At 35.7% G+C, this 11621-nt stretch overlaps 3 protein-coding genes across 7 annotated transcripts in view; 2 read left to right on the forward strand and 1 right to left on the reverse strand.

Moving 5' to 3' along the window:
* The first annotated feature begins 240 nt into the window (after positions 1-240).
* Positions 241-4592, forward strand: Der-2 (Derlin 2). 2 transcript variants are annotated; one of them, XR_011175401.1, is made up of 7 exons: positions 241-815; positions 912-977; positions 1072-1239; positions 1344-1466; positions 1542-1705; positions 1786-1941; positions 2021-4592. XR_011175401.1 is itself a non-coding variant. In XM_069129762.1 (6 exons), exons 1-6 carry the CDS (start codon positions 723-725, stop codon positions 1886-1888), a joined length of 717 nt encoding a protein of 238 aa, XP_068985863.1. In that variant the 5' UTR covers positions 248-722; the 3' UTR covers positions 1889-1962. The 2 variants fall into 2 exon arrangements, 1 of the variants encoding a protein (XP_068985863.1); XM_069129762.1 differs by lacking the exon at positions 2021-4592 and having other exon boundaries at positions 248-815; positions 1786-1962.
* Positions 3961-7058, reverse strand: LOC138188197 (protein phosphatase PTC7 homolog). 4 transcript variants are annotated; one of them, XM_069129761.1, is made up of 5 exons: positions 6933-7058; positions 5393-5572; positions 5052-5250; positions 4693-4949; positions 3961-4146 (listed from the first exon to the last, which is right to left on the reverse strand). In XM_069129761.1, exons 1-5 carry the CDS (start codon positions 6946-6948, stop codon positions 4097-4099), a joined length of 702 nt encoding a protein of 233 aa, XP_068985862.1. In that variant the 5' UTR covers positions 6949-7058; the 3' UTR covers positions 3961-4096. The 4 variants fall into 4 exon arrangements, with proteins under 4 accessions (XP_068985862.1, XP_068985860.1, XP_068985859.1 ...); XM_069129759.1 differs by lacking the exon at positions 6933-7058 and adding an exon at positions 5836-6502 and having other exon boundaries at positions 5435-5572; XM_069129758.1 differs by lacking the exon at positions 6933-7058 and adding an exon at positions 5836-6499.
* Positions 7059-7329: 271 nt separating this feature from the next.
* Positions 7330-11621, forward strand: part of dila (centrosomal protein dilatory) — a 125775-nt gene continuing 121483 nt past the window's right edge. Inside the window, exon 1 of the mRNA XM_069129744.1 lies at positions 7330-7604. The gene's annotated coding sequence lies outside the window, so the exon portion shown is untranslated. The remainder of the gene's footprint in view (positions 7605-11621) is intronic.

The raw sequence follows: 11621 nt of genomic DNA on the forward strand, positions 1-11621 counted from the left end.
AAAATTACATAGAATATACATAATATGAAAAAATATGTATGTAAATAAATAAAGTTTGAAGTACAGTGCTTTGTATAATACTCGATAGGTAAAATGGTTTTCTACCGAGATTCTACTTTTTTAAGCATATTCTCAAATATAGAACTTCCATAGGAATTCACGGTCTAGTTATAAATGAATAGCTTGAATGTTAAAAATCGATAATTTAAATGTTATAAATTAACAGCCTGTATATCTGTTTTATTAAATGTTTTGCCAAAATACAACAAATATTAAAATATATATCAACATGAGTAAATTAGTTGTAGATTTTTCAAATTTAGTCATGGGATTAACAAAACTATCGTAAACTTGAATTGTAAGAATTAGGGACATGAAAATCTTTCCGTATTTATAAAAATTTTCTTCCGTAACTACAAAAACGTGTAATTAAATAAGTTCGACTAATAAGTGTTACATCTTGGCGACATTTCCACGAATGCGAAAAGCCCACGAAACTTCTATCGATAACCATGTAAAATCGAAACTCGTGTTATTCGATTATAACGAATTTCACGTATTACGTGTACAAAACTGAACATAACAAATTTGTCGTGATGTGGGTAATGATTAAATTTAGATAACGCACAGTAATGAGCAACATGTGATAATAAAAAATAAGGGCGAAGAGTCTGGAAAAGAAATTGGTCTTTAGGTGTACAGAAGATCGTAACGATACACCAATGGCCTATCAAACTTTCCGGCAGGAGTACATGCAAATACCTGTGGTGACACGAGCTTACACAACAGCTTGTGTCATCACGTCTCTTGCTGTGGTTTGTAAAAATGTTTTTCCCATAACATAGTTTTATATCTGCAAAATGCCATTTTCAAAATGTAATTATCAAATTATTTTTATTTTCCCACTTTAGCAACTAGATTTGGTATCACCATTTCGATTGTATTTTAATCCCACGTTGATCATTGAACAATATCAGGTAAACAAGTATCTGTTAATCATTACTCCTTAGCCTCCCATCAGCTTTGTGCATTTTACGATTATTATCTTTTGTAATATAAATATTCTTTCAGCTATGGAGATTGATAACTACATTTTTATTCTTTGGAAATATGGGTTTCAATTTTCTTTTCAATATGATCTTTACTTATCGATACTGTCGAATGTTAGAGGAAGGATCGTTTCGCAGAAGAACAGCTGATTTTGTAATGATGTTCATTTTTGGGGGCATATGTATGATTGTATCCTTTTTAACACTTCCTTTATTGTCTTTCTTAAATTACAGATAAAGTAAATATAACTCCAATATATTGTATTATGTGTAATTATCCTAAGCTTACTATAGACATTTGCATTTTTTGTTAATTTGTTATTCCTGGGCCATGCATTGACAGTTATGTTGGTTTATGTTTGGTCTCGGAGAAATCCATTTGTTAGATTAAACTTTTTTGGACTTTTAAATTTCCAAGTAAGTTTTTAATTTCTTATTTTATAGAGGGAAAAAGAGTGAATTGTTTTTAAATGTATTTTTTTTTATCAATAGGCACCATATTTGCCTTGGGTGCTTCTTGGGTTTTCTGTACTTCTTGGTAATACAATTTGGGTCGATCTAGTCGGAATGGCTGTGGGACATATGTATTACTTTGCAGAAGATGTATTTCCGCGTTTACGAGGAGGTTTCCGTGTTCTTAAAACTCCACAAATACTGTAAGTTACTTGGATAAAAGGTTTATCATTCCAAATTATATGTCGTAAAAGCGATATTATCGTTTGTTGTTTGTTCACAGTAAGACTTTGTTTGACGCACACCCAGAAGATCCAGATTATACTCCACCGCCTGAAGATCGTCCTGGTGGATTTAATTGGGGTCAAGAAGCCAATATGCAATGATTCTAAATTCAAGGTCCTGCTTCCAAACCATCTCTTACCAATTGGCATATCAAGTAAACTTTTACACTGCTACATATACAACATTGTTCCTTGATTTTCCCAGTCACTAACAAAAGTACTAAACATTTGCAGCCTTGACATTATGTGACATGTAATGGAAAAATTATAACAAAGATAAGACTTCCAATTTTCTACAGGGGTTACAATTTTTCTACAAAAAAATTTCTGTATGTATCTCAGAATATATTATGCAAGTAACATACATAAATGAAAACAGTATTTCTCAGATAATCGACTATTGTGATATATTTATAGTGCTCACGATTTTCCGAGAATACAAAGAAGTTTCATATTGATAACATATACGTTAAAAACGAAATATTTTGGGGTATATCTGTGTTCATTGATTAACATAGATTGTATCAGATATAATTTGCGAAATTTCTATATTGTATAAAGTTTAAGATATCTATGTGAAAACAATGCGAACTGTCCTACTCTAAATTTTCTTTGAAACTTCATTTTAATAAGTATTTAATCTATCATAAAATTCGTTTAAATACTGTTTTCGCAATAATTATATTATGCACAGCATGAATTTTTACTACAATCTTGTGCCTGATACAATATACAATTTTAACTGAAAATAGAAAATTACAACTTTTAGATTTTCGCTGTGTAACATTTTGTTAAACAAGAAAGGACTCGTATACTAGAGTATAAAATACTATTTTTAATGTTTGCAGAAACACAAAATTGAAACCCCTGATTCAAAAAGATTCTATTGTAAAAATCTTACATAATCGAATGATGTAAATACTTTTATTTATTCTCCTGTTATAAATAATCCTCCAGTCTTTTTTAATTATGTAATAATACATTTGATACCATGTCTGAAGATATATAATATTGTAAATAACAGAATACATCACAGTTTCTTTTTTCATGGGCATTTGATAAAAAATAATATAAAATATAGTGTTGTTTAATTTCAAAATAAAACATAAAATGGCATTCCTTTTTTGTGATGTTTATAATTTGCGAGTAAGAATGGAAAAAAGATACTAGTAAATTAACGAAGACAGTTGGTAGTTCATAGGTAAATGTAGTTGTTTTCATTTTTCTGTTTTCTCCTAGTAAACTAATGACCTTTACCGTCAATTGATTGCTCGATTTAGAATTTAGAATATCATATTACATGTTATACTGTGATGTATTCATATTACTTATCAAATGATTGCATTCTGCTATATATAATAAAACAATACATTTGTTAAACTTAGTATGACAATGTGTACATCGGCAAAAAGCCAAAGTATTACAAAGAATTTCCACTTGAACGATTATGTATTAATTACTAAGTAGAGGATAGTTAAAACTGTGAGAGACTTGCGCGTGTAACTCGCGTCCTTTTGGAAAATAAGCGATGTTCTGTTGCTAGCGCGATTAAAAATATATCTTATACTCTAAGTATACTGTAAGTGTGGAAGTTGCAGTTATATCGTCCAAAAGAACGCAGTTAATATACCGAAGACTTTAACAATTTTAACTGCAAGAATCCAGGCCATGAAAGCCTCGGGGATTTAACTAGATAGTATCCCTTTTGTAAATATTAAGTAAAACTGTTATTTATATGACCATTGCAATGAAATAAAATGGTTCAATTTAGTTTGAAATTATTATTGTATAAATTCATGTTATTAGTCTATACACAGTAGTATAAGAGATCGAATGCATTTAATTCTCAATTAAACTTTAGATACATTTGTTCTTACATGAACATTCGTGAAATTTACTGTAATTTTTTGAATATTTAATCCAACGAGATGCATAGTTTTTATTCATAATACATTACAGTGTTGCATTATTATGTTATTGTGCCATATGATATGTACTGTTACCGTCCGTAAAAGTAACAACTTTTGTAACTTCTTGTTTGCATATATTTGAACAAATTCGTATACTTACATGCAAATTTTTGCTAGTCAAAAAATGAGTTTAACCATCGATGTTCTTTTTGAAAAATAACGTTCTTTATAGCGGTTATAGAAAAAATTAATTAAGGTGGGAAATGATTTACAAAACCATTTATTTAAATTTAAATAATAAATGATTATCATAACGAGATATCATGATGTATAACTAGGTACATATACGCAATGACATGGACTATAATACAATGATCAAGACTCTATTGTACATACTTTATTATATTGCCACCGTTGCTAAAAGCACTGTAATGTCATCTGGTTTACCACCTAAAAAATAGAAGAAACATGTTTTGGATATACACATTAATGTTTATACGTTTATATATTAGTTTTGTTTATCCTACAATAAGTGAAATGATTATCCTATTTAAACAAATTAGTAATAAAATCCCTTTTGAACCATCAATGTGTTTACTTTGAGAGATAGCTACTTGTTTGTTAGAAAATGAAAAAAGGAAGAGTAAAAAACAAGAGAAAAAAAGAAAAAGGAAAGAAGGGAAAGGGAAGAAAGAAGAAGGAAAAAAACAGCATATTTGTATAAGCTTTTTATTCTAGATGTAAGAATGAAGAAGTAGTTAAAAAAGTACAGAAGGGAAATTGCTTTGTTACAAAGTTCTTACCAAAGTAAACAACACTCTGTACATGCATAAGATATATAAGAAAAATTGTGAAATGTATGGTACGAATAAATTGAATATATTTTTTATTAAGAACTATGTGTTTCTATAACTGGAAAATATTAAGATTACGCATTTGAATTTGGCTCTAAAATAATTATATATGGTAGTTTAAGCGTCGACATGGTTTACATACCTATAGTATCAATTCCATTCTCTCTAGCACTTTGTGCAAATGGAGACATAAATGCGCCATCAAAAGCTAAACTACGAGCCATCCAGGCTATCGAGTTGGCAACTCCTTGTATCTTAGTAGGATCTCTTTCTCCTTGAACTTTACGCATTTCCGTGATAAGTAATTGGTCAGGCACATTATCAAATACCCCATCTGTTGCTAAAAGAATTACATCACCATCTTCAACTCCAAAACTCGAAGTATCCGCAGATTCTGGACTATAATTAAAATATACAATGTTGTAAATAGAGAAGTATGTTAACGAGACGTTATATTAAATACATAATGTAAGTTGACAATGTACTCGCAAAGCATAATACCTGTCGCTAAGCACCAGACCAGAATGTCCTGGAGGTGGAAGAGACAACTGAAACGGGGTATTAAAGTAGTGTTGTTGTTCGGAAGAACGATGAACTACTTCTCCTTTTCTTACAACTACGAAGCCACTATCACCGATATTAGCTGCACAAATGCTGCTTGTTTCTTTATTGAGAACTATAACGCATGCAGTACTGCTACCTGAAAAAGCCACACAACACATTACATTAATCACATTAATGTAACCTTGTTTCTCACTTTTCCCTGGAAACATAGAATCTTCACAAAATGTGAAAAAAAAAAAAAAAAAAAAAATGTGTAAACCACAAGTTGCTTCTAATACCTAATATGGGTTGTTTACTTTCTAGTAATTCATAGTAACTACGTGCTAATAAACCAGCTGGTTCAGAAGGTGTGAACCTGCCCATAGAGACCAGTCTTTCACAAGTTCTCATGAGGAAACTAGAAAACTCTCCTGGATCGATTCCATAATGCCTCCATCCGCCTACACCATCCGCTACGCCTAAAAAGGTCGAAGAATTGTAAAATTCTACTAGACGAGAAAATGTCTAATAGTAATAGTCGAGATTAGGATTCTTATGTTTTACCGAAATGTTTTTCTTTTTGACAGAGAATTGGTATCGATGGATATAATTGGAACGGCAAGAAAAAGTATAAAACGTAAAACATCTAGGAGTTTTGCAAACTATCAGTCATGTGGGAATACAGGACAACGCGTTGCAACGATAGGACTGTTTTTCCATGGGTCTGGCAGACTAACATTACCTATTACTTCGACAGTCTTGAATTTGGCACTAAACCAAGCGTCATCACCGAACTGTCCCTTACGTATACGTCCTCGTGTAAAATCTTTCGGAAAGCCACATACAGCCGAAATAAAAGATGCTTCGCGGCGTTTATTCACATTAGGATCAGCGCACGCTGTATAATTTGATATGCCATTCCATATCGTCCGAGACAGCAGCCTCCCGGTCCAATAAATGGACTGCATTGTACGGTGAGGCTCAAACTTTTGTGACGCACATCTTTATTAACTAAACGACGAATCTGCATGAATCGTGCAGTCAATTCACAAGCGTATCGGAGGCATGTTTTGTTGTTTTTGTTGGAGGTGCGTGTAACATTGATCAAATTTATCAACTATTCGCTTTATCGCACTTGGTATCGACCACTCTGTTCTCGAATTCCGATTCACGCGAGAAGAAACGAAGATCGGCGTGACCGCGATTCCAATTGAAATTATCTCTTGGTACGATGTAACCCGAGAAAGTACCTACTGGTGCTACAGTGCTTCTAGCTAATCGACTTGAACACCGTTAACATTGCACCTACATACATAACAACATATGCATGTACGTAATATATGCTTCGCATCTGACTTCAGACTGAGGTACACGGGAGGTCTGATAAGAGCAAGCTCCTAATGTCGTCAAATGTGCTTTGCAAATCGACTGCTAAGTCAAAGAGCACTGCAATCTAATAGGTATTTTCATTGAGTAATTTTTAGTTTTACATTTAACGCCATCCTTGGGTGAAAACGGTAACTATGCACGGGGTCGTTGCACGCGAATATCGCGAAGTGAGAAAGCTCAGTTTCGAAACGATTCGATGTTTTTCAAAATTACATATTAAAATTCGAATCACCTCGAATAGAATTCGATAGCTTGAAATTTGTGAAAGTCATGGAAGTCTTGTCGATCTGTATCGAAACTTGTTCAAAGTGATTCGGATTGTTTGTCACGTGCACATACATGTGCGATTCGATTCAATCCACAACTACACGAAGCTTAACAATTTGATTGAAAAGCTTTACGGCTTAGTAAACAAATTGCGAAACATTTGCCGATCACTAAAAACCTTACCTAAAATCTTCATCATATCACCGCGAGAGTTGCCTGTGTTCCTATGTATGTATGCGACAGTTTTTCCATCATATCCAATTGTCGAAGGATGAACTTTTTGTAGCGAGATTGTCGTTAAAATAGAAATTAAAGAGCAATAAAGAGAGATAAAAAGGTAAGTCTCTTTGAATTTTTAATAGTAAACGAAAACGTATGTATTCACATACGTAAGAGAAAAACAAGAACGTAGTTTTTGTTTCTGCTACAATATTGGTATCACGTTTAACCGTTGCATTAAAAATGTCACTACTGTTACAATTACTATTTTATTACTATTTTTTTTTTTATTACTATTTTTATTACTATTTTATTACTATTTTTATTCGTGGGAAATCGGTTTTGTTGATACGATATGAATTAATATGAAATTAAAAGTTTAGATCGTGATCGATAAAAATGAAATCGTAAAGAAGAGCCTGAAGTTGGTTACGCAAGTCGAAGAACGCCACCTGCGATTCTCGAACAGTGTCGGGTATCGAAAGTTCCACATGTGGCGTCGGCATGTTCACGAACGACGAGATGAAAGTTCGATTTGAAAGAAAGTTCTTGTTTGAAGAAAAAGACCAGGTTTTTGCTCGAATTGCGTGGAAATTTCAAGATCCGTAACAGCTTGCAACGAATCAGTTACGATCGGTGAGTGTGTATTCGTTCTTTCTATTTTAATTTTTTTCTCGCATAAACAATGTTTCGAAGAAGAAATTGAGAAGCTGATTCACGGGGAAATCGATGGAATAGAAAAGTAAACTTCTAGGATCCTTTATACGCATTCTGTATACGTTTTTATAACAAGACGAGATAATATTGCCGAAAGAAAGGACGCGTCCGTGAATTCGATCAAAAATAAAGATATGATCAGTCCGGATGTATAGTATATACGCACGTAGTTATGGAATACAGCTAGTAATTCGAACAATAAAACGCTTCAAAGACATTACGCAACGTATGTGACACTTTCGTTTTCAACGATATTATACATAGCAATTTGACGACGATATAGTCGAAGAAGAGATATCAAATTACAGTAAAGGACACATAAAACAACTGTCAGAGTTTACTAACCTCAGGCCTAACCCAATTAAATAACCGATAATATACGATATAGATTAAAATGATACACACCACTAATCTGCACTAAAATATATGTCGGGTACACATTGGAATTAGGATTAGGGGCGTGAAACGAATCGTCGTTTGGTTTACGCATTGTCGATAAGCAATAGAGAAGACATTGACTAGTGCAGATACGATTATTATAGAATTGGACAAGCAACCGTGGCAATTAGACACTCGAGAAACTAATGATAATGATCCTAGGTTCAATAACGAATCCGCGGTCGACGGGGTGATGGATGAACGTGTTTGTTAAAACGGTGAATACCCACCGAGCGTACAGACGCCAAGTGAGTCGCTAATACGATCTCGCGAGAGAATGACTTTTCGTCGCGACGATGCTGCAGAGGAAAACTATGATGGGGTGTGTCAAAGGACACGAGATCATCGGATTCGTCGAGGATAGTCCTCGTTCAGAAAGTAAGGGAAATTAACGTTGCTGCTAATTGATCAATCTCCATATCGGTGGTTAGAAAAGATGCTAGCCGCCCTCGAAGGAAAGTTGCTAGTGGGAGACGCCGTTCGTTGAAAGAAATAGATCTCCCCTATCTTCCCGTAGTTGGGACAAAGACTGTTTATCTGTTTGAAGGACTTTAGGTAACTAGATCTTAGTGTTTATAACGGCCCTCGGGCTAGCTGATCACGTACTGTGGAGACACATCGACATCTGGCAATCATCTTACTCGAAGAATAGGGACTGCGTGTGGCCACCGGACAGAGACCGTTGGAATGTTTACTGTCGCGTGTCGCCAGAGATATTTCTTTTAAGGAGAGCTATAGAATTACTTCGTACCTTTGTTAGGCAAAGCGTTCATCCCGTGACCGCGGCTACGTTCGGCGACTGGCTATCGCCTCCAGCCCAAGCTCATTATCACAAATCTTGAACAAATACAATCGGACCGAAAGACGACAATTGTTTAATTACGCCTATGATAGAATCTAGATTACGGTGTTAAGGGATTTTCCCGGGGTTCCAAAGGGAGGACACCGATGTCCTTTCATCTCCGACACGGCCATCCTGACTATCACACGTCCTCGTGTGTAACTAAAATATTGCAATTTTTTTTTTTCTTTTTTTTTTTTTTTTTTTTTTTTTTACATTAGACTCGACGTAACTGATATTATTTACCATTCAATTAAATGTTCCAAATAAGTCGAGGGTCCATTTCGATAACGAGATTCTGTTCAGAGGTTTGACAAGCAGGGAAATGAAAGAGAACTAAAATTAGTGGCGTTATAATTTGTATTCAAAGTGCTAGTTGCATTCCGTGAGTTATCAGTCAGACCGTAACGACACGACAGATCATTTTCGATTTCGTACACGGGTGAATCTCAGATTGTTGGATCGTGTTACTACGTTGGGCGTATTACGAAGGCGCAGAGTGTCCCACTGGACGTATTACGAAGGCGCAGAGTGTCCCACTGGACATATTACGAAGGCGCAGAGCACCACACTGGATGCACGGCCACAACGTGGTATTAATGATCCTCTGAGGTCCGTGAACTTGCATCGTTGTTATCACCGTCGTTGTCATCATGTAGACGTCTAACTCAGCAGGAACGCTGCTATCTGGCGTTTTTCTCAGTCTGTCATGTCTGTCCTTATATGATCTTTTACCGTCTAAAGTTTCTAAGGTATACCTATCTCCTTCCAAAATCTCTGCTATCCTGAATGGACCCCTGAATTTCGGATCTAGCTTCGTTTGGTTTCTTTCCTCGTTTTTGCGTAATACAAAATCACCAAGGTTAAACCTAACTACTTGAGCTTTGTTTTTGTCGAACCTATCCTTATCGTATTTGGCACTTGCTTCTATATTCTTTATCGCCTGTTGTCTTACATGGGAGATGTCTAATTCTCTTTCTTCGATGTTGTCGGGTACGGACAAGCCGTAGGGTCTCGCTGTTTTACCGAGTAGTAGTTCCAATGGGCTCGACTTAGTCACGCGGTTGGGGGTAGAATTTAAAGCTAGTTGTGTTTCCCCGATCGCGTCTTGCCAGGACCGCCCGGTCTTTTCTATTGTTGTGAACGTATTTTTTAGCGTACCCATAATACGCTTTACCTGTCCGTTGGCCCTGCTAGCGCCGGTTGCCATTAAGTGGAGTTTAATATGTTTATCTCTACAAAGTCTTGAAATTCTTTGCCTGTAAAACATCTTCCCCGGTCTGCTATTATCCAGCGAGGACTCCCGAATAAAAATATAGCATACTTAAGTGTTTTAACGATACTAAGGGAATCTATTTTACGAGTATGATGCAGATATACGAATTTAGTAAAAACGTCGGCCAAAACAATGACATATTCTTTCGAATCACTTTTACCGCTTAGTTTGCCCGCTATGTCCACGTGAACTGTATGCCAGGGTATGCTGGTCTTAGGTATAGGACGTAATTCAGCTTGTATTTTACCTGAACTTGCCTTCGAAACTTGACAAGCATGACGGTTCTCTACGAATTTACGAACATATTTTCGTCATTCCTTAGAACCAGTAATACTCGCACAGTTTCTCAAGCGTTTTATCCCAACCTAAGTGCATAATGGACTGGTGCACATGGTTAATAACGGACCACCTAAAGCCTCTTGGGACAATGGGCAAGCAGGGAGTTCTGCCTTTTCTCTGTATCTTACGATGAAGGGTACCTGACCGTAATTCATACGTATTCGCGATATTTTCCGTGAGCTCCTCGTTTTGCAATTTATTGACGATCTCAGAAATTTGGGGGTCGCAACGTTATCCCGCTGATAGCCAATCTTCGGAGATTTCGGTCGGATTGATTTCCTTCTCTACGACTTTGTTGATCGTACGGTGATCCAAGTCTACGGGGTTCCGCGAGAAGAAATCTACGTGGGCCTCGCGTTTACCTTCTTGATACGTAATGTCAAAAGTAAAAGTTTGTAAGCAAGCCCACCACCTGTGAACACTGTCATTTAGTTTCACACCATTTCTAGATGGCTTCAAGGAATTACAATCAGTAACGACAAGAAATTCTCGATCATGTAAATAGTGGCGAAAATGTTTAACAGCGTATAACGATTGCTAACGTCTCTAGTCCATATGAATAATACCTAGATTCCGCAGGGTTAGTTTCTTTTCTGTAATATTTCACTACCCTGTTTTTAGCTTCAACCTTATGCGTTAAAGTAACCCCATATACATCCAAACTAGCGTCAGTATGTAATCCTATCGGATAATTGGGGTCAAATATCGTTAACGCCAAAGCATCAGTCAGGACGGAAATTGCCTTTCGCCTCCTTTTTTTCGTGTTTATCTGTGAAGGTTTAGAGACGAATTTTCGGAAGTCAGAAACTAAACCTATTAACTGTCTATGCTGTGTGGCGGTCGTTGGTTCAGGTAAAGAACTCAAGGTTTGCATTCCACCCGGGTTGGGGCGGACTTCTCCGTTATGAATTACATGTCCCAAATAGAGTACCGATATGTTTAGGAAAGAGCATTTAGAAGAATTAGATGAAAATCTGGCATTTACGAGGGTATTTAATACGGTGTATGGTCTTTTTAGAGCTCGATCTATGGAGTAGGCAAC

Source organism: Bombus flavifrons, chromosome 16 (assembly GCF_040668555.2).
Source record: "Bombus flavifrons isolate JBK064 chromosome 16, iyBomFlav1_principal, whole genome shotgun sequence".
Classification (NCBI taxonomy): Eukaryota; Metazoa; Arthropoda; class Insecta; order Hymenoptera; family Apidae; genus Bombus; species Bombus flavifrons.

Bases quoted from the DNA above. Each gene is read 5' to 3' on its own strand.
- Der-2 (XM_069129762.1), top strand. From the start codon at position 723: ATGGCCTATCAAACTTTCCGGCAGGAGTACATGCAAATACCTGTGGTG. The intron at 1,240-1,343 runs GTATCCTTTTTA...AGCTTACTATAG, and splicing joins TTGGGGGCATATGTATGATT to ACATTTGCATTTTTTGTTAA. The intron at 1,706-1,785 runs GTAAGTTACTTG...GTTTGTTCACAG, and splicing joins CTTAAAACTCCACAAATACT to TAAGACTTTGTTTGACGCAC.
- LOC138188197 (XM_069129758.1), bottom strand. From the start codon at position 6,061: ATGCAGTCCATTTATTGGACCGGGAGGCTGCTGTCTCGGACGATATGG. The intron at 5,251-5,392 runs GTATTAGAAGCA...TGGCTTTTTCAG, and splicing joins AAGTAAACAACCCATATTAG to GTAGCAGTACTGCATGCGTT. The intron at 4,147-4,692 runs GTATGTAAACCA...TCTATTTTTTAG, and splicing joins GAATGGAATTGATACTATAG to GTGGTAAACCAGATGACATT.